A 23,306-nucleotide genomic window follows, 5' to 3' on the forward strand; every position below is an offset into this window, starting at 1 on the left:
GCTCAAGCGTTCGTGTGTGTGTTTGTAACTTATTTAGTGAGTTATTTGTACCTAATAATAGTTTGGGTTTACCTAAATATATTTAAAGTTATTAAAAATATTGTTTTTGTTTTTTTAATTATAGAAGTATGCTAAAGATTAGTGTGTGAAATGTGTTTTGAAATCATCACACCACAACATGGTTTCTATATAGTATAAAATTTTGCTGTGATAAATTCTAAACATAGTTGCTCCAAACAGAAGGGTCATAATAGAATTGCTCTTGGCTTCCTGAATAGCAGTGACACTTGTAGTTGTTGTTAGTCATAAGTATAAATGGCTGCACTTGTGTTTTTCTTTTAGAATTCTGGTATGCAAAGATCTTAATAGAGGGTTTTTTGAGATCTCTAGTTTCTTCACCTCTGGGATATGCACTGCTAAGCCTCAGGACCATCATGCTACTATATAAAAATGATGGCAGCTATTTAGTGCTCAAATATCCACATGAAGATGGAAAGACTATCATCATTTATAATGGAAAACTTCTGTTTCTTTGAACAATGATTCTCTATTGATCTACATATGCTACTACCTAGAAATTGCATTGGAGAAAGGAAGGCTGAGGAACTCATGCTGTGTTTCAATATTATTTAATAAACATACTGTGTCTTGCTCCGGTGAGGTCTGCATTAACTCACGGCTGGAAAATGCATAAAGCTCATTAATTTAAAGAATTGTTACCTTTACATATAGCACTTGCATCTAAATGTATATATTTTAGTAAAGTTTACAACATTGAGTGACAGCTATGACACAACACAAAACCTCCTGTATTTCCACTGAACCCTTATGAGAACAATGAAGTTCTGGATGACATGCAATTTTCTGCTTTGTCTTCTGAGCTGTGAGGAGAAACAAGTGAGATGGCATCTTAAAACTGAGAAGAATGCAGCATCTCTCTATGCTCACTGAGGCATGGTTGATATAAAACTCTGAACATAAGTTTTTGATCAATGATGAGCTACCTTCACTTTAAGAAAAATGTGTGAAAGTAATATTGTTTACTCTGTCCCACATGCTGCTAGATATGGTGATTTAGCAGGGTCTCGCTGTTCTCAAAAACTTGCTTTTATTCCTATGTGGTTCTTTGTTTTTCCTTACCTGTAGCCCTTCACTGATGGAAATAATCCCCAGGCTCAAACTGGCTGTTTTCCCAGTAATTAGCAGTGATGGAATTTCTTTTGCATTTGCCATGTCCTATGAATTTTCACACTCTTGATCAAACTTCGGCCAGCACTGTACAACCAGACATAGCTATTTGCCTGAATTCAGTACTCCTACTCATGAACCTTCTCTTCTAATGTGTGCGTTCATTGTAACGTTTGTAAAGTGCTTTGAAAACTAAGTATTACCTTGAATGGCACCATCCTACTGATGGAAATAGAGTAGGTTAAATTCAGTAAGATAATAAGTAGGATGCCCAAAATGTGGATGTATTTAAGCTTCTATTGCATTTTAATCATATTACACATGACAGGGCTTGAAATATCCTCTTGGATACTTGACAGGTGAGTGGAAACTTTCCTTGGTGCAAGAGGAAGCCAAAAGCCTAAGTTTTAACAGAAACTAAACTTCCAGTCTTAAGCTTCTGTTCTTAAAAAACAAAACATTGTTTCTGGTTCTTAATACTGTGGCAATTATAACCTCCTGCATAAGAGAAGATGTGGTGCTGTCTTTTTGAATCTGCAGCTTGCAGAGCCTTCCCCAACCAGCAGTAGAAGAAGGAAATTGGTGAATTTCACGGAACTGGTCAATTTTACTGCCACATTCAGAATGCTGTATGAAGATGTGAAGATGACAATTGTCAGTTCTGCTGCTACTGCTTTGGAAAGTTGTGAGCAGCAGAGGCAAGCATAGTGTAATTCAGGTAGAAGCTGGAAGAGGAAGGAGAAAGCTTGTCTCTCCACACCTTGCTGATAGATGGCAGGACAAGGCCTTCAAGCTTTCCAGACATCCCTTGGTTTCAGCAGGTCTTATTTGTATCTGCAGAGATTAACAGTTTGTCTCTGGACTCTGCTCAGGGCTTTTTTGCATAGTTTGATCAGGCTGTGGGAAAACCAGTGAATGAGGGACAGGTAAACTGAGACTTTCTAAAAAATTGCATCTGTCCTGCAACTGGTCATTGTGAAACTATTTGGTGCAAGTCACTTAATAAACATAATTGATTAATTGAATACACATTTATTATCATTTGCATATAGTCCAGCAAACACTCAGACCAACTAGGTACAAGATTACAATCATCCAACTGTTATAGACAGCAAAGTTTCTGAACATATTTTGTATTTGATACAAAGTTGTCATGTAAGTGAAGTATGGTTGTCTATTAGGCAATAGTGATTTTTTTTTTAATGCTATGTAATTTACATAAAATGACTACTGCAGAAAGTGTCAATGAAAAAGAATAGCACAAGATAGCTATATTAAAGTTTCATATTTTGCACTAGATATTTTCACACTTTTCCATCTGATTAACTTGGTAGCTCTAGGAATTACCATATGTTAATGAAAAGAAACATTTAATACTTATGGCATACAGCTTTCATTGGTGTACATGCTTAGAATGCTAGTCTCTGTGTCTAATTATATACCTGTCTTTTCCTAAAGGGCTATATTAAAGATAGGGAACTAGCATTTTAAAGTTACTACTGAGATGTGCTATAGTTCAAACGAGGCCTGAATCAGGGCCCATTGTCTTCCAAAGATATTGGATCAGGCTCATCACCAGTAGCTGTTTTACTGAATATATACATTATAGCAGCTGGGTACTAAACACCAAAAGTGCAAAGAGGAGTTTAAATAAGGCCCCATTATGAATAACTATTTTGTGAATTTAGAGTCCAATTGTGTTTCCATGGAAGCTAGTGGGAGTCTTGCTATTGACTTCAAGGGGATTAACAAGCTTTTTAGACCAAGATATTCAAAAACAGATGTAAAAAGTTAGGGTCCTCAAACCTTATTTAGGCACCTAAATAAAGTGACCTGATTTTCAAAAGTGCTGAACGCACAGCAGCTCCCACTGATTTCAATGTTACTTTTTGTTAAAGTAATGAAGACTTATTGATATGAAATTGCAGTACAGTGAACTGCTGCTAAGGGCTTCGATGGGAGTAAAACAGTGTAGTGAGGCGTTACACTGCCTTATAGCAGCTGAAAATTTGACCCTAAATCTTTGAGAGGTGGAATGACAACACCAGATCTTTTGAGACTGTCTGGGTTGCACAATGAATTAAGGAGGTTCTACTGCACCCTTCTTAAATCCTTCTAATGAAAACTAATATAACTACCAAGTTAGAAAGGAGAGCTTTACCATTAAAGCTTCAAACCATGGTTACTTCTACATACAGAAAGGGAAACGTATACTACTTGGTACAGTAAGGCTCTGCACTCTAGTGCTGTAGAAAGGAATAGAAAGGAACATATCACACAGACTATGCTGAGAGACTGTGTCACACACTCTCAAAGAAACTGCAAAACCACCTGATCAGCATCCTATACAGCAAACAGGGAAAGATTAAGAATGAGCTCTCAAAACTAGTAAAGGAATTGATATGCAAACTAGACACAATCAACTCAGGATTAAATAAGGACTGGGAATGGCTGAGCCATTACAAACATTGAATCTATCTCCCCTTGTAAGTATTCTCACACTTGCTTCTTATCAAACTGTCTGTACTGAGCTACCTTGATTATCACTTCAAAAGTTTTTTTCTCTTACTTAATTGGCCTCTCAGAGTTGGTAAGACAACTCCCACCTGTTCATGCTCTCTGTATGTGTGTATATATATCTCCTCAATATATATTCCACTCTATATACATCCGAAGAAGTGGCTGTAGTCCACGAAAGCTTATGCTCTAATAAATGTGTTAGTCTCTAAGGTGCCACAAGTACTCCTGTTCTTTTTTAGATTTTCTATGACAACATTGTTTATCTCCTGTTGTGAAGTCCTGTGTGCGTCTTCTCACTGGTACACATGATGCTCATCGATTGTTGCAAGGGATGACAAAAGAGATCTTTGGTCCAAAGAAAATACCTCTGAAAGAAATTATCAGGTATTTCAGTTTTAAGGTCATCATAAATTATCGGAAACTCTAAAATGAAACCCATCTACAACTGCTTTGCTGTTTTGGTTTGTGTTTAAATACAAATCTGAAGAAGTGCACAAGCTTCAGTGGCAGTAGAAACTAAACTTCTGACAAGTGGAAATCCTCGTTCCACTGAAGTCAATGGCAAAACTGCCAAGCACCACAGTGGGGCTAGGACTTCATCCTGGTGGCATAATTTCAGTTTTATTGAGATAAATTCTAAAAAAGATGCATAGAAAATGTGCACATACACAGTTAAGTGAGGCTTTTGTACTGAACTCCAAGATGAGGGTCTTTTGTGGTATGCAAAGAGATCTTTTGTATTGTAGTCTAGTAAAAGCTTTCTTTATCTAAGATTTTGAAGACTTGTTGTGAGTTAGCAAGCAAATACTGTGCCTTATCTAGGTACCTGCAGTGATTTTGGAGGGAATGGGAAATATGAAAAGTTGCTCTTATTTATGAAAGTTGCTGTTAAACCATGCCGCCTAGTTTAAAAGGAAGTGGGTTGCTGGCAGAGTGACTTTGGAATTCATTCCCACACAGCCTGATTTTATTAACCCTTCAGACATGCTGAAAAGCTCCTCTTTAGGACATTTCAGGAGAGGGTGAGTTGAGAAATACAGGTGATCAGTGCAGGGATCATTCAGGTTACTGTGGCATAGTAAGGACAGGCTAATATGATTTTATTCTTTGTGGGTTTTAGTTATTCTAGAGCACCTGGAGCAAAGGGTGTGGTCTTTAACGTTGAATGAAATAAATATTTGTTAGGACCTACTCTTACAAAGCAATGAAATTGGATAGGGTAGTATAGGGAAAAATATGCCATTATAAACCTAATGAATAGAGCTGAGTGGAGGATGGAAATTCTGTGTAATAAAGGACTTTGAAATTTGGCTTCATTCAGAATTGGGGGGAGGGGGAGTCTGAAAACTGTGACGTTCTCCCAAAAGAAAATTCATGGGGAAAATTGTTTCCATTTTGGCTTTTTAAATTTTTATTATATAGTATACAAAATAAAGATTTTGAAACAAAGTAATTTTAAAACAAACAAAAAAATAAAATGTTTAATTCCAAAAATGGTGAGGCAACATGTTTGGACATTGTCAGAATTTTTCCCTGAAACCAAGTTTCAGGGAAATTGACATGATTTCACAAATCATTTAGATTTTGACTGAATTGTTCCACTAGAGTTTTTCCAACAAGATCTGCTAATGAACATTGGGAGTATTTGTCACTATCCTTCATTGTTAATGTGCAACACTGTCTATGATACTACAAGTAGAGGTGGGGGAAGTGTTGAGGTTTTTAGGTAACTTCTGAATGCTTTTCAATTCAGTTTTTTTCCCCATTCACTTTTCTGCAGACTTTTTATTGTAAATGTCTCTCTTGCAGTAGTTCAACTTATTTAGATGAAATATCTGCACCAACTAATATACAGAGGCAATGACATATTTTACCATGCAGCAAGAACCTTAGGTCTTTCTCATCTCTTTTGAAAAACTGGTCTTCACTAATGGGTGCTGAAATTATTGGCTGAAAAAATCAAGGGATTAGTTCAAAGAGCCCAATTTTTATATGTCCTGGGTCAAGTAAGTAAAGAACAAGGGGCAAAATTCAGCCTACTATAAGCTCACTGAAGTAAATAATGTTACATCAGGTCTGTAGTGGGATGTGTGATTTAATACTTTAAGCAAACACAATGTCAATCTTCCCCTTTACTTAAAAAAAAAGCAAATGAAATGATAAGAAAATGGCCAAATCTTGGTCTAACTTCTAAGCTTGATAAAATATTTCATTTCTTTGAAACGAAAGCTGGTCCCTTAAGTAGTAGTCTATACTACAGTGAAATGTAATGAGCACTTGTTTAAATCCATAGAAACATGTAAAATTCTATGTAACAGAAAGTTGCCTTACTTTGGGCAGCAGAGTAATTCGCTAAAATTGCAGTAACAGATCATCTCACAACTTTGCCCTTCCCAGAAGTGGTCTTGAAGATTTCCATCAATGCGTCGAAGACTGGCCACACCTTCTGGGATGCTGTGACAGTTGCGATCTTTTAGCACTTTCTTGTAACAAGAAAGTCGACTGAAAGGCATCATGTTAGTACCAAGCAGCATGCTCAGCAAAACAAGAGCTGATAGAATCTTCATTTTCATCATTCCAAAGCTTGCTTTTGACAGGAGTGCTAATGAGAAAAGAGGCACATTAGACATGTATTGATGCTGAATAGATCAGTTTTTGTGCAGGTTGCTTAATTCATTTCTCTAGCTTCCATCCAATTTATCCTGAGGATTTTTGGGAGTTGGACCACTGTGCTGGAGAGGATTATTTCCCAGGAGATAGAAGGTATTGCTGCTTCACTGTTGTGGAGTTAACTTTCACTGCCCTCTCTGCACCCTATTCTTATTTCTCATGAATTGAGCCTTTTATTGCTGGCAGTTTTGATGTTTCTTTTGCTTTTCTCCTTCAGGAAATGGCTTTGAGAGAATTAGACCAGCTCACTGGTATGAATGTCTACTTTCATGTAGTTGTATATGTTTGGAGCATAATAACGTTAACAAAGCAGTGTGGAAATGTTCAGATACATTTCCCCAGTTTCTTGATGCTTTTTGGCTCTTTTAAATCATTACAAAATTATGATGACTCTACTGAAGTTGTTTCATTCTTATTACGTAAGAAAGGCCGTACCGGGTCAGACCAAAGGTCCATCTAGCCCAGTATCCTGTCTACCGACAGTGGCCAATGCCAGGTGCCCCAGAGGGAGTGAACCTAACAGGCAATGATCAAGTGATCTCTCTCCTGCCATCCATCTCCACCCTCTGACAGACAGAGGCTAGGGACACCATTCCTTACCCGTCCTGGCTAATAGCCATTAATGGACTTAACCTCCATGAATTTATCCAGTTCTCTTTTAACTCTGTTATAGTCCTAGCCTTCACAACCTCCTCACGTAAGGAGTTTCACAAGTTGACTGTGCGCTGCGTGAAGAAGAACTTCCTTTTATTTGTTTTAAACCTGCTGCCCATTAATTTCATTTGATGACCCCTAGTTCTTGTATTATGGGAATAAGTAAATAACTTTTCCTTATCCACTTTCTCCACATCACTCATGATTTTATATACCTCTATCATATCCCCCCTTAGTCTCCTCTTTTCCAAGCTGAAGAGTCCTAGCCTCTTTAATCTCTCCTCATATGGGACCCGTTCCAAACCTTTAATCATTTTAGTTGCCCTTTTCTGAACCTTTTCTAGTGCCAGTATATCTTTTTTGAGATGAGACCACATCTGTACACAGTATTCGAGATGAGGGCGTACCATCGATTTATATAAGGGCAATAAGATATTATCAGTCTTATTCTCTATCCCCTTTTTAATGATTCCTAACATCCTGTTTGCTTTTTTGACCGCCTCTGCACACTGCGTGGACATTTTCAGAGAACTATCCACGATGACTCCAAGATCTTTTTCCTGACTTGTAGCTAAATTAGCCCCCATCATATTGTATGTATAGTTGGGGTTATTTTTTCCAATGTGCATTACTTTACATTTATTCACATTAAATTTCATTTGCCATTTTGTTGCCCAATCACTTAGTTTTGTGAGATCTTTTTGAAGTTCTTCACAGTCTGCTTTGGACTTAAGTATCTTTAGCAGTTTAGTATCATCTGCAAACTTTGCCACCTCACTGTTTACCCCTTTCTCCAGATCATTTATGAATAAGTTGAATAGGATCGGTCCGAGGACTGACCCTTGGGGAACACCACTAGTTACCCCTCTCCATTCTGAGAATTTACCATTAATTCCTACCCTTTGTTCCCTGTCTTTTAACCAGTTCTCAATCCATGAAAGGACCTTCCCTTTTATCCCATGGCAGCTTAATTTACATAAGAGCTTTTGGTGAGGGACCTTGTCAAAGGCTTTCTGGAAATCTAAGTACACTGTCCACTGGATCCCCCTTGTCCACATGTTTGTTGACACCTTCAAAGAATTCTAATAGATTAGTAAGATTATTCTACCTATTTCTCCCAAATGTGGTAGAAATTACATGCTAGCATGACCTACTAAATGTATTATAATAGAATCATAGAAGATTAGGATTGGAAGAGACCTCAGAGGTCATCTAGTCCAATCCCCTGCTCAAAGCAGGACTAACCCCAACTAAATCATCCCAGCCAGGGCATTGTCAAGCTGGTCCTTAAAAACCTCTAAGGATGGAGATTCCACCACCTCCCTAGGTAACCCATTCCAGTGCTTCACCACCCTCCTAGTGAAATAGTGTTTCCTAATATCCAACCTAGACCTCCCACACTGAAACTTGAGACCATTGCCAGAGCCAATCAGAGGGGCGGGGGGGGGGGGGGGCAGGAGGGCCATTTGGCCTGGGCCTCAAGCTCAAAGAGGGCCTCAAATGTAGACCCTTCTTAATTTTTTGGCATTTGATAAGTTTCACAACTTGTTTTTATGCACATCCCTATCGGACCAAAATGTGACTCTCTGTTTAGAGCTGCAAATTTAAGCAAATAAGAGATGTGATTTGGCAAAAGACAATTTTTTGGTTAACTGATATAGATTTTGACATATTAAAGAGTTAAAAATGTTCATAAATACCAATAAAAATATATCTGTTCTGATGGCACAAGATTAGACTGTGATGAACGTGTGGTCTCAGATCAGCTGATTATATAAACAAATCACTACTAGTGGCTGGTGCTGGATCAAGTGCATGTTGAAATGTAGAGAACTGTTACATTAAGTGTCTTTATAGTTTATGTCTAGTTGACTAAGGCCTGGTCTACACTACGAGTTTAGGTCAAATTTAGCAGCGTTAAATCGAATTAAGCCTGGACACGTCCACACGACGAAGCCCTTTTTTTCGACTTAAGGGGCCCTTTAAACCGGTTTCTTTACTTCACCTCCGACGAGGGGATTAGTGCTAAAATCGGCCTTTGTGGGTTGGATTTGGGGTAGTGTGGATGGAATTTGACGTTATTGGCCTCCGGGAGCTATCCCACAGTGCTTCATTGTGACCGCTCTGGACAGCACTCTCAACTCAGATGCACTGACCAGGTAGACAGGAAAAGCCCCGCGAACTTTTGAATTTCGTTTCCTGTTTGCCCAGCGTGGAGAGCACAGGTGACCACGCAGAGCTCATCAGCACAGGTAACCATGATGGAGTCCCAAGATCGCAAAAGAGCTCCAGCATTGATCGAACGGGAGGTACGGGATCTGCTCGCCATATGGGGAGACGAATCAGTGCTAGCTGAATTCCATAGCAGTAAATGAAATGACAAATTTTAGAAAAAGTCTCAAAGGCCATGAAGGACAGAGGCCATACCAGGGACACACAGCAGTGCCGCGTGAAAATTAAGGAGCTAAGGCAAGCGTACCACAAAGCCAGAGAGACAAACGGAAGGTCCGGGGCAGAGCCGCAAACATGCCGCTTCTACGCGGCGCTGCATGCCATGCTAGGGGGTGCAGCCACCACTACCCCAACCGTGTGCTTTGACTCCATCAATGGAGAATCACGCAACAGGGAAGTGGGTTCGGGATACGAGGAAGATGACCATGAAGACAATAAAGACAGCTCACAGCAAGGAAGCGGAGAAACCTATTTCCCCAACAGCCAGGATATGTTTATCACCCTGGACCTGGAACCAGTAACCCCTGAACTCACCCAAAGCATGCTCCTAGACCCTGAGGGCGCACAAGGGACCTCTGGTGAGTGTACCTTTGTAAATATTACACATGGTTTAAAAGCAAGTGGGTTTAATGATGAATGATTAATTTGCCCTGGCAATCGCGGCCAGTACAGCTACTGGAAAAGTCTGTTAACGTGTATGGGGATGGAGCGGAAATCCTCCAGGGACATCTCCAGAAAGCTCTCCTTCATGTACTCCCAAAGCCTTTGCAAAAGGTTTCTGGGGAGGGCTGCCTTACCCCATCCGCCATGGTAGGACACTTTACCACGCCAGGCCAGTAGCACATAGTCTGGAATCATTGCATAACAAAGCATGGCAGCATATGGTCCCGGTGTTTGCTGGCATGCAGACAACATCCATTCCTTATCTCTCTTTGTTATCCTCAGGAAAATGATATCATTCACGGTCACCTGGTTGAAATGGGGTGATTTTATTAAGGGGACATTCAGAGGTGCCTATTCCTGCTCGGCTGAACAGAAATGTTCCCTGCTGTTAGCCACGTGGTGTGGGGAAGGGGTGAAGTGATCATCCCAGAGAATTGGGTGTGTGTGTGGGGGTAGTTGGGTTTGTGCTGCATGTTAACCCGGAAACCGCAGCCCCTCCTTTTACATTGCAAACCCATTTTAAATGGCCATCCCACGCTGATGTTAGTGAAATGTCCCTTGTGATCCACCAGGGCTTGCAGCAGCATTGAAAAGTACCCCTTGCAGTTTATGTACTCGGTGGCTTGGTGCTCCGGTGACAAGACAGGGATATGGGTTCCATCTATTGCCCCACCACAGTTTGGGAATCCCATTGCAGCAAAGCCATACACTATGGCCTGCATGTTTCCCAGAGTCACTACCCTTGATATCAGCAGGTCTTTTATTGCCCTGGCAACTTCGATCACAGCAGCCCCCACAGTAGATTTGCCCACTCCAAATTGATTCCCAACTGACCGGTAGCTGTCTGGCGTTGCAAGCTTCCATAGGTCTATGGACACTCGCTTCTCAACTGTGAGGGCTGCTCTCATCCTGGTATTCTGGCGCTTCAAGGCAGGGGAAATCAAGTCAAAGTTGCATGAAAGTGCCCTTACACATGCGAAAGTTTTGCAGCCACTGGGAATCGTCCCACACCTGCAACACGATGCGGTCCCACCAGTCTGTGCTTGTTTCCCGGGCCCAGAATCGGCATTCCACGGCATGAACCTGCCCCAGTAACACCATGATTTGCACATTGCTGGGGCCTGTACTTTGTGAGAGGTCTATGTCCATGTCAATTTCCTCATCACGCTCGTTGCCACGCTGCAATTGCCTCCTCGCCTGGTTTTGCTTTGGCATGTTCTGGCTCTGCATATACTCCAGGACAATGCGCGTGGTGTTCATAGTGCTCATAATTGCCGTGGTGATCTGAGCAGGCTCCATGATCCCAGTGATATGGTGTCTGGGCTGAAAAGAGGTGCGAAACTATTGTCTGACGGAGGGGCGAGTGACGACATGGCTTACAGGGAATTAAAATCAACAAAGGTGGCTGTGCATCAGAGAGAAACACAAACAACTGTCACACAGAATGGCCCCCCCCAAAGATTGAACTCAAAACCCTGGGTTTAGCAGGCCGTTGATTTCACGAAGGGAGGGGGAAGCAAATGAATACAGAACAAATCTGGTCCATCTAGCTTTTACATCTTAGGCTGGCAGCAGACGCTGCAGCATGACTGATCGCCATCGGCATCTTCTGGGTGCTTGGCAGAAGATGCTTTATTACGAGTGCTAGCCATCATTGTCAAGACAGTGCAGTAGGACTGCCGGCAGGACTGAGTCTCCAGGAGACAAAACATGTCTGCCCAGGTGCCTCTGACCGAACTCACTGAGGAATACGATGATGGCGGCTACCAATCATACTGTACCGTCTACTGCAAAAAGGCAATTAGCTGCTGCTGTGTAGCAATGCAGTACCACGTCTGCCGGCACCCAGATGACATATGGTGACGGTGAGCTGAGCGGGCTCCATGCTTGCCGTGGTATGTGGTCTGCACAGGTAACCCAGGTAAAAAGGCGCAAATTGATTGTCTGCCATTGCTCTGATGGAGGGGGAGGGGCCTGACGACATGTACCCAGAACCCCCCCGCGACACTGTTTTTGCATCATCAGGCATTGGGATCTCAACCCAGAATTCCAATGGGCGGCGGAGACTGCGGGAACTGTGGGATAGCTACCCACAGTGCAACACTCCGGAAGTCGACGCTAGCCTCGGTACTGTGGATGCGGTCCGCCGACTTAATGCACGTAGAGCATTTTATGTGGGGACACATACAATCAACTGTATAAAACCAATTTCTATAAAACCGGCTTCTATAAATTCGACCTAATTTCATAGTGTAATCCCTTAGGAATTATTTATGTATGAGAATTCCTCGTTATCATCTTCATATGGTAGCTAAAAGAGGTGACTGGTTGGTTAGTTGAGCCCTAGCTTGGTAGCCTGGCCATCATTATAGGCTTTCGTAGTCTATAGGCCCAGATTCAAAGTGAAAATTTGAGAGGACTATCTTGTACAGTGAGTTTCGTGAGGACACACGTTTGTAATTTTTGGACATTATCCCTCTGTCTGTATCCATGACTGTGTTTATTTATCTATCTCTATATCTATATACACATACACATACACATACACACACACACACACACACTATGTCATCCCTTTTGTCTTCAGCTCAGACTGTTATATTATACCTTGTGTGCTTGAGTTTTGATTCAGTGATAAGGATAATAACCTGTCTGACTGTTTCATTTTGAGTTCTTAATTAGTATTCCTTCGTTTTAAGTCTTTTCAGCATTTGTGTACCATTCAGCATTTGTGTGAATCTCATTGCACAGGCTCGAACTGAACTTCAGTCTATTCAGAAGCACACGTCCAAATTTGAATTTATTCTGATGTCATCTTTGTGGATGAAGCTACTTAAAATGATCCACCAAACTAATATGGTATTTGAAGCACACAATGCTACACTTGATGTTGAGAGGAATAACATTGACAGTCTTATCAATGACAGTCAACAGATTTGTGGACAATAGGTTGCAATCCTGACTGAGTCTAAATTAGTAGCACAGAATATTGGCATTTCAGCTGAGTTCTCCACCAATCACTACTTACCTACTGAATCCGATGCCAAGCAGCATTATAGGGTCAGTGTCTTCCTTGTCATCACTGACTATATTCAATCAGATCTTATTTGTTGATTTGAGTCACTGACTAATTTGTACTTTTTTGGGTTTCTTTTGCAGTTCAACAGACTAAGTAATGAAGATCTACTTTCTGCAGATGAACACTTTCAGCAACAGTACAACAAAGAAATCTCAAGACCTCAGTGACAAGGTCATCTTCCTCAAACAAATATATTCCATGAACTTTAAATTGGATTGCAAGCCAAAGGAATTGCTTCAAGAAATACTCGAACTTTGTCTCTCTGGGGTGTTTCCTATTATCACAATTGCATTGCGTATTTTTGTCAGTTTGCCTGGTGAACGCACCTTCAATGTGTTGAAGCAGGTGACGATCTATCACTGTTCAACTATGGGACAAGAGCATTTGAATGGGTTCTCCATGCTTAATATCAACTGTGACATTGCATGAAGCTAGATTTTTTCCTCAATAATTAGTACATTGGTACAGAGAGAGGCTAGGAAAGCATTTGTTAAATAAAAAAAATATTCACATTATATCTCACTTTTTTTGGTGCCTTATTTTGTTTTCATGTGTCGTCATTTTTTATTATGACTAGGGGCCTCAAAAGCTGGAAGTGGCCTGGGCATCTCTGGACTTCTGAGAGGGCCTGACCATTGCTCCTTGTTCTGTCATCTGCCACCACTGCGAACAGCCTAGCTCCATCCTCTTTGAAACCCCCCTTCAGGTAGTTGAAGGCTGCTATCAAATCTCCCTTCACTCTTCTCTTCTGCAGACTAAATAAGCCCAGTTCCCTCAGCTTCTCCTCATAAGTCATGTGCCCCAGCCCCCTAATAATTTCTGTTGCCCTCCGCTGGACTCTCTCCGATTTGTCCACATCCTTTCTGTAGTAGGGGTCCCAAAACTGGACACAATACTCCGGCTGTGGCCTCACCAGTGCCGAATAGAAGGGAATAATCACTTCCCTCGATCTGCTGGCAATGCTCCTACTAATGCAGTCCAATATGCTGTTAGCCTTCTTGGCAACAAGGGCACACTGTTGACTCATATCCAGCTTCTCATCCACTGTAATCCCCTGGTCCTTTTCTGCTGAACTGCCACTTAGCCAGTCAGTCCCCAGCCTGGAGCAGTGCATGGGATTCTTTGGTCCTAAGTGCAGAAGGGGAAGGGGAAATTTTGTTGACTTAGTTCAACTGCAGACTTCTGCACATGATTGGTTTTACTTTTCAAGAAAGTGAAAGACCAAGCATAGCAGAGGGAGTTCAGGCTCGTCACAGCACTAACAGTGCACCTCTGTCCTGACTTCCAAAACTGCCTGCTATTCTAATCCAGCCCTTCCATGAAACAGAGACTATTGAACATGTTACACAGAGGGAGTTGGAGAAGAGCACCCAACTTGCATTCATTTGTAAATTAGGCCAGGATCTGAGCTGTGGCTCAGCTTGGTTTTTACCAGCAGAATATTGAAGGATAGAGAGACAATGTTTGTTTACATTTCTTTTAGCTTGATACAAACATTCCAATCCCTCTCTAGATTTAAAGAGTGACTCTACCCTGATAACCAGCCCAGACAAATACTGCATCTTTTCATTCAACGGATTTGATTCTTGTATGTATTCCTACTTATATCTGCTCTACAGTCAAATAAGACCAAAAAGCAACAAAATCCTAACATTATAGACCCAACTCAGCTAAGAGACTATGAGCTGGATTCTAGGCTCTCATGCAGCTGGAGTAGGGTGACCAGATGTCCCGATTTTATAGGGACAGTCCCGATTTTTGGGTCTTATATAGGTTCCTATTACTCCTCACCCCCGTCCCGATTTTTCACATTTGCTGTCTGGTCACCTAAGCTGGAGAATTGAATGCATAACCTGAATACTGTGGGACAAATGGGGATACAATTTGACCTCTAGAATATTTATAATGTATGATTATGATGATCAAGGAAAAACCCATTTTGACTCTCCGATCTCAGGTCGAGGTTGCAGGATTGATAGCAGGCTGGGCGGGGGAGGGGAAGTCTTTTGTAAACGAAGCATGTTTGATATGGAAATCACTTAAACATGTAACCCTGCCATGCCATTTTTAGTCACTTTTCAGAGAAGGACCACATGTTAAAACACAAAACATTGTCGGACACACATACTACTTTACCACGTACTTGATTCAATTAATTTTCATAGACAGTTACATTGATATTTCCACCCTGCTGCTCTTCCAATCCTTCACCCATTTTGACAAATTATCTACACAAAACAACAGAGATATAACTGCCTAAGAAAATCAGTTTCTGGAGTCTTAAGCCCATTTAGAAAAAACACTAACATTATAGGGTTAAAACTGGCATTATTAGTTTAATACTACTCATGGGCACCTCATTATTCTGGTCTTTTACACTAACATACATGCTTATGCTAACATTATGTACAAAAAAATTTGGTTTAAAAGTTTTATATGTTTTGTTATGGGTACTGTGGCAGGGTGACAACTCAGCCGCGTGGCATCTCCTGCTGGTTGTCCAGGGAATTAGCTCTTTTCCAGCTCCAGAGCACCCTCTGCCGGCTGATGTCTCGCCTGCCGCTGACCCCATGTCCCTCCCAGATCCCGATGCCCTTTGTCCAGGGGTTCTGCCAACTGCAGTACCTCCTCTGTCTGGGTCTCCCCTCCCAGGGGAAGCCCTACCCCCTATCCCCACCTCGCTTCAGTGGCTACTACCAGTCATCGTCTAGCCCCCGCTCGGCAGACTGCAGTCTGTAAACCACTCACCATCAGCAAGGGGGGTTGGACCAGCTGCCTCTGCCTAGCTCTGGGCTGCCTTTCTGCAGCCCCAGTACCTTTTGCAGGCCTTTAACTAGGCCTGCAGCCTGGGGTTTTGGTAGGCTGGAGCTCCTCAGCTCCCTCTGTCCTTCCCCAGCGCTGCTTCACCCTAGGTACCCTCCTCAACTTCCCAGGCAGCCAGATCCTTCTCTCTCAATAGGCTAGAGAGACAGTGTGTTTTTTCTCCCCAGTCTCTGTCCCTCAGCCCTCTTATAGGACCAGCCATGGCCTGATTGGGGCATGGCCCCACCTGTGGTTGCTTTCCCCCCAATCAGCCTTGCCTTTTCCCCCATCCCACCCCTCTTCTAGGGCTGTTTTAAGCCCTTCAGGGCATGAGTGGGGTGACCACCCCGCTACAGGTATGCTTAGTTAAAATAAAAGCAAATGCTTATTTATCTTTGTTACAGATGTGACATTCAATGAACTATTTTTCTGGTTTACATGAATTTTTGCATGCACATTTATCTTAAGGAGTAGCCCAACTTAATTATTCTTTTAATTTATAAAATGTGCTCATTAGACCTCAGGGACCATGTCTAATATTTAAAAGATTGCATTATTTTCACTTGTTCTAGCCAATGTGCCAAATAATAATAAATTCCTCTTTCCTTCAAAGAAGGTAAACATTGACCCACCTTTGCCTAAAGTTAGATTTTGGACTCAAGTATGGTGTATGTTTGTAGGATAGTTTTTATTTTAAATCAGTTTCCCCAGCACTAAACAGTACATAAGTGAATCCTGCTTAAATGAGTTTATAGTCTAAGGAGGAAAGGTGTGGACACATTCTACCCTGGTTAACACGAAGGGCAGTCTCAAAGTAGTACAAGTTTTTTTCATTGAATATATAATCATGCTTAAAGGTGATGATACTGGATGGTACTACACCTAAAAAAATATGGGACCTGATTTTCAAAGTTGGCCTCTGTTTTTCTAGTCCCAATGTAACTAGTTGTGCCATATTTTGTATATGTTATAAATTGCAGGCACAAATAGATCTTTAACTACTGAACTATTTGTGTCTGTAAGTCTAGGGTGACCAGATGTCCAGATTTTATAGGGACAGTCCTGATTTTTGGGTCTTTTTCTTATATAGGCTCCTATTACCCTCCACCCTCTGTCCTGATTTTTCACACTTGCTGTTTGGCCACCCATTGTAAGTCAGGTACATTAGTCGGTTATATGTTGTGCAAAATTGCCCCTGTAGAAAGTTAGACCAAATCCTGAGTGAAAATTAGGTCCTTATGACAGCGTGCAACTCAAAAATAATTTATTTTGTAGATCTGTTAAAAGTATGACTAACTTTTTAAAGAAATCCTTATGCTGTGTCCTAAACTCTGTCAGACTCTGTCTCTAGACTGCTAAAGATAGCAGGTTCCAAAGGCCATGGACCTCAACTGAAAATACCCTGTTGCTGATCCAGGAATGTTGGCTCGCACTTCCAGGTATGGGTATCAAGAATGCCTTACTGGCTCTCAACTGCCACAGGACACATGGCAAGAGATCTCAGGTAAATCGGTCCCAGATCTTTTAAAATTTCAAAGATAACTACAACTTCAATTGCACCCAGAACTGAACTGGCAGCCTGTTCAGAATATAAAGCAGAAGTGTGTGTGCGGAAGGGCCTGCATCAGCTAATGGCCTACAAAGCCATCCCTTAACAGTGTGTTATAATAATGCATAGAGAGGAGTGGGGTGGATGGATAACTGTGACAAGTTCAGCATCATTCAGGAAAGGTCATAATCTCCTGAACAACTGTAGACAGAATAGTGGACTAGAGGGCACTGGTGTTGCATGACAATTCATTTTATAACCTGTCTGGTATGTCTAGTATTCAAACGTTTACCCATTGTTTCTCTTGCACTGAAGTGTGTCCTCTTTAAATGCTCTATTTTCATAGATATTAATTTACATAAAACTCATAATCAAAGAGCTTCCTTCAAAAAAGGTTTGTCCTAGAGGAAATGCTATTTTCAGATTGAAAACTGCAAAGGGGAGTGTGACAGGTTGGATCACAGAAACCCCCTTGGGAGCTGCCACCTGATGTACCAAGACTACCCCTGGTCCTGTTTTCCCTGCCAGCTCAGGACTCCAGCACCCTATCTTGCTGAGCCAGACACTCCCGTCTGCTCCAACACAGACCCAGGGTCTAAATAACTTGCCCCAAAGCTGCAAGTTTACCTGAAAACAGCTCACAGAAGTGTGCTTGTCTTTAGCACTCAGATGCTAAACTCCCAATGGGGTCTAAACCCAAATAAATCTGTTTTACCCTGCATAATGCTTATACAGGGTAAACTCATAAATTGTTCGCCCTCTATAACACTGATAGAGAGATATGCACAGTTGTTTGCTCCCCCAGGTATTAACACATACTCTGAGTTAATTAATAAGGAAAAAGTGATTTTATTAAATGAAGAGAATAGGATTTAAGTGGTTCCAAGTAGTAACAGACAGAACAAAGTAAGTCACCAAGTAAAATAAAATGCACAAATCTATGTGTAATCAAACTAAATACAGATAAGTTCCTCACCAGTTCCAGAATGCTCCCTTTTACAGGCTAATCTCCGTTTAGCCTGGGTCCAGCAATCACTCACACCCCCTGGAGTTACTGTCCTTTGTTCCAGTTCCCTTCAGGTATCCTGGGGGGTGGAGAGGCTCCTTCCTTAGCCAGCTGAAGACAAAATGGAGGGGTCTCCCACAAGTTTAAATAGACTCTCTCTTGTGGGTGGAGACCCCCCTCCTATGCAAAGTCCAGCTCCAAGATGGAGTTCTGGAGTCACCTGGGCAATTCACATGTGCCTGCATGACTCAGTCTTTACAGGACAAAGCCATTGTCCACATGGTATCTTGTATGTCTCCAGGAAGACTTTTTATGTGGATTGGAGCATTCCAAGATGCATTGTTCCCCAAGTGCTTCCTGATCAGGTACTTAACCTTGCAAATTCCTTCTTAAAGAAACTGATCAAATGCCTCACAAAGCTTACTTAGAAACCAAGCAATATACAGCCCATATTCTTAACCTCAAGTAGAAAATGATATATGTGTACTGTGGCAGAGCTCAGACCTTGTCCCCGTGGGTCCTGCGCTTCTAGGCGGTATATGGTAGCCTCAGTGGCTCTCTGTGACCCTCCACGTAGCCCTTCTCTCTCTAGGACCAGGATTACAGTCTACTGAGCCCTTTTCATCATAAGCCAGCAAGGAGGTTGGTGAGAGAACTCCCACAGTCTCTGTTGTCCCTAGGGCTTGTTTTAGAACAGTTTAGCCTCCTGTCCTGACAGGGGCCTGACTTCTCCTCCCAGGAGGTGTTCTTGTAGTGGTGGGTTGGGGGGAACCCGGGCCCGCCCTCTACTCCGGGTTCCGGCCCAGGGACCCTAATGGTAGCAGCTGTTGGCAGCCAACCTTTCACTGCCAGAGTTGTTACATTTCCCTGGGCCACTTCCCCACAGCTCTCCTGCTTCTCCCTTACCTTAGGGCTCCCTTATCAATAACTTGAGGGTGTTTTCATTAACCAGTCCTTCAGCCACACTTCCTCTCCTCTGCTTGACTGGAGTGAGCCCTTTTTATAGTATCAGCGGGGCCTTAATTAGAGTCAGGTGGTCACATTAGCTTAATAGCCTCACCTGACTTTTTGCAGGTTAATTGGAGTCAGATGTTCTCATTAGCCTGGAGCAGCCCCTGCTCTGGTCAGTCAGGGAACAGAAAACTGTTAATCCAGTGGCCAGTATATCTGCCTTCTGCTATTCTGCTGTACCCAACTGGCCTGGGTCTATCACAGTACAGATAGGATGAATAGATATAGTAGACCATTATCTTTACGGAGATATATTACATGGCACAGGCAGCACAAAACATATTCTAGTTATGTCATACATACATTTATAAACATACACCCCCCATAAAGCTTTATGAGGTACACTGTCACAGGGAGTGTCCAAGATCATGGAGGCTATAGCTTTGTCAATACAGCACTCTACTGTGTGGAGATAAGGGAAGAGATGGTAGTGGCTTGGCGGAGCTTCTATGCAGCGCAATATATGGAATACCCTCTGACTCACCAACTAGTGGTATGACCTCTTTCCTTATGCTGTTAAACTAGTACTGTTGAGGTACCCATGAAGGTGGAAAGTTGCATAGCTGATGAAGAGTTGCTGGATGTAGAGTGTGTGTGTGTGTGTGTGAGAATAGGTATGTGGGGTGTGTGTGTGTGCGCATTTTATAAAATATAGATACTCAAGTTTTCTCTGCCATCACCAAGTGCAGATAAAATTGCATTGACACCTATCCAGCCAGTGAAATCTGCTGAACACATTTCACACGGTTGAGTTGAAGAGTTACCAGTAAGTAACCTTTCTTTCTGCGATACGTCTGTTTCCTACCTCATTAAAAGGCACCAATGTCAATCACACGAAGCTCCAATAGGTGCAATCTATCAAGACTATTCAGTTTCAAGTTCCAACAGGAATAAAATCTCCTGAAAGTATTTGAAGCAAACTGCCCACATTTGCATAGGTCCTTTTTGATAAAATACTCCATTGATGGCATTTGACATGACATTGGTGAAAGAAGTTAAGACAGGGAAACAATTTCAGTGTCACAAAAATAGCTTTAGTTTTCTGTATGACTGGAAAATAGACAGTTTGACGGGAAGATTCCCTGATGAGTGAGGAATCATTGCTAAAGTTAACAGTGAAGTTCCTAAATTCTTGTTTTGCCTGGCAATTTGGCACTGCATATTTTTTGGAATGGTTAGATACACAGGGCGATTTTTTTTTTAATTCTCTGCCTCAATGGCCAAGATAAACAGAGCTATGTTTCTTGAGAATATTAATACTGCTGTAAGTCCCATGCAAGCAGCTGCTGTCAGTAATGAGCACTAGTGGTATGGGTAGGCAATAGAAATAAGGAAAAGTGTGAGTGAATGAAACTAAAAATTTAGTTCGATATCTTTTCCTTTAAATCAGTTTCTCGGACTTTCATATTTGGAAACAAATGTGTAAGCTATATATGTACTGAACTTTAAATGTACACATATTTATAGTTATTTGTCAAGAATTCTATAGCGTCTCTAGCTGCTTCATCTTAAAAATGAAAGATACTTCATTGTAAATGGTTCTCTGTCTTCGTATGGTCCTTTACAGTCATACAGGCGGTATATCCTACATTAACAGACTAATCAATTAAGTTCAAAGTGCAATAATAGTTTTATTACTATACAGATAATATATTTAGATATCTTCACAATGGGTGTACAGTTCAAGAGTTAAAAGTAACTCTGTTAGCAACACCATTCAAAATGCAAAATTCCCTTCACATCATTTAGCAGTCATCTGTCAAACTTCCCTAGTCCAAAATACCTTCAAAAGGCTGAACTGATGACATTTACTGTTCAGACTTGCGACTTGTTAGATGCAGCCTTTGGAAATCATTAAACAACATCTGCAGAACTGGGGTATCACTTGATATATGACATATGTGTGAGTTTTAGAATTAAATAAGTTTGAAGAAGCATTTCTCAAAATTAAACAAAACAAAACAAAAACCAAAAAAACGGACTTTTGCCGGAACAGTCAGTACATTGTGAACCATGGTAAGGACAGCAGCTACTCCACCGAGGATGAATTCAATGAATTACCTCTTTGTAAAACCCATCAATACCATGTTTCTTTCCAGGAATTGGGTTTTCATGAAGACCCATTTAGTTTCCCTACAGACAGCAGCTCATTGTGAAAACACTTCTCTTCACATCCACCAGTTTTTGCAATAATGTTGAATGCATGAAAATAGTGGATGATAGTGGAAAACTTACTATGAACTGTGGTGACATCCAAGTTTATAAAGAAGAGTAACATGTTAAAAAGTATTGTTTTTTTTCTTTTGCTGAATAAATTAAACTGGATTTATCTCCGCACATCTGTCCTGCAACACATCATTTGCTCACAGTGAATGTCAACCTTCCCAAAGTGCCTCCTGCACATGCCATTCATCACATGTAATTTATCTAGCTTTGCATCCTGTAACTAGCACGAAGGGGAACAAATAAATGAGGATAATTGCAGGAGCAAGACATACCTTTCTCTTTTGCTTCTCTCTCTCTCACTTTCTTGGCAGCTGTATCTTTTTAAATGTACAAGTTGAGAGTTGGAGCTAAAGGAGATGAGGAGAGGGAGGGCTGAAGGGAGGTGTTGTACAAATACCTCTTTGTCTGCCCTGGCTCCTGTCTGCGAGTGACAGTCTCTCTTATCCAGCCAGGGACGAGGGGGTGGGCTTCGAGAGCTACCTCTCTCAGCTAACTCCAACCCAGACAAGAAAGAAATGAACAGCTCCTTTCCAGCTGGAAACAACTAGTCCATACAGGATTCAAAGAGAGAAAGCCTCCTCAGGGAGTAAAATACCTGCAGGAAAAAAATACTTCTTGGAAAGTTTTTTTTCCTCTCTGTGATGGTGAAGTATGATTGGAAAAGTGTGTGTGTGTAGAGCAACGGAGTGAGTGAAGCTGCCAGGATCATCTGGATTGGTAGGAGAGCATAGTTTGGTGAACGAATGCATTGTCCTAGCATATTTTCTAGTTGCCTTTTTCTCTTGTTTCTTTCATTGTGTCATAAAAATGCCCTCTGATGATGAGGCAGGAAGACCCAGCAATGGAAACCTATGTAATGTTCACATGAAATAGCTTGGGTCATCCTTTGACTTCAGAGTTCTGTTTGTTCTGAAATTGAACTGACTGAGAACTGTGGTAATTATTTTAACTGGATTTCTGGTAATAGATGCACTGCCACACCTTCAGTGTATTGAGTTTGTTACTGGAAAAACATTTAATCACGTTGTAATGGTGAAACCAAGTACTTAGTCAGCCAATATTTCAGAAAAGCATATTGTGGAATAGTGCAATGGTGCCCTTAAAACACTTTAATTGAGGTATTCAGACGAGTATTTAATTTAAATGGAAAGAGGTTTACATACAATTTACGTTATCATCTAATAATAACTAATTTAGGGGATAGATTGTTTAGCTTTAAGTCAAGACTCCTGTATTCTAGTCCCAAATCAGCCACTATGGACATCTCGGCTCTTTTTCGTGGTTTCATCAAATCCTGCCACTGTAATTTCTGTATCCCAGCTGTTTGACACTGGCTGGGTGTTGGCTTAGGGTAGATAAGATGGAATTGATGCTTATAGGCCTTCTGATAAAGGTTTCTAAACCACCTTAGCCATTTCATGTTTTAATCTTTGAGCCATTTTAGCTCTATTACTGTTTTTTAGCTTTAGGTGTCAGTGGGTTTTCCTCATCTACTACTAGCCCAGAGGTTGCAACATTTCTTTTCTTTTCTGATGTGGAGCTCACCACAGTGATCCATGCCGCAAAACTAGATTATTGTAATGCACTCTATTTGAGGCTACCCACGCAGAGCACAGGTAGTGTCAGCAAATACAGCATGCACCAACCTGTCTTTTTTTTAATGCAGTGAGATGTTATGGACCTGACTCTCCCTTACATTGCTATAA

At 41.4% G+C, this 23,306-nt stretch overlaps 1 protein-coding gene across 1 annotated transcript; it reads right to left on the reverse strand.

Moving 5' to 3' along the window:
- Positions 1-618: 618 nt before the first annotated feature.
- SCRG1 (stimulator of chondrogenesis 1) lies at positions 619-22,102 on the reverse strand. Its single transcript, XM_005300053.4, has 3 exons — positions 21,873-22,102; positions 6,040-6,310; positions 619-4,075 (listed from the first exon to the last, which is right to left on the reverse strand). The coding sequence occupies exons 2-3, from the start codon at positions 6,282-6,284 to the stop codon at positions 4,021-4,023; spliced, it is 300 nt and encodes a 99-aa protein (XP_005300110.2). The 5' UTR covers positions 6,285-6,310; positions 21,873-22,102; the 3' UTR covers positions 619-4,020.
- Between the last annotated feature and the right edge of the window lie 1,204 nt (positions 22,103-23,306).

This window comes from Chrysemys picta, chromosome 5 (assembly GCF_011386835.1).
Source record: "Chrysemys picta bellii isolate R12L10 chromosome 5, ASM1138683v2, whole genome shotgun sequence".
Classification (NCBI taxonomy): Eukaryota; Metazoa; Chordata; order Testudines; family Emydidae; genus Chrysemys; species Chrysemys picta.

Coding starts and splice junctions, on each gene's coding strand:
- SCRG1 (XM_005300053.4), bottom strand. CDS start 6,284: ATGATGAAAATGAAGATTCTATCAGCTCTTGTTTTGCTGAGCATGCTG. Junction 4,076..6,039: donor GAATTACTCTGCTGCCCAAA/GTAAGGCAACTT, acceptor AATTTCTTTCAG/AGGTATTTTCTTTGGACCAA.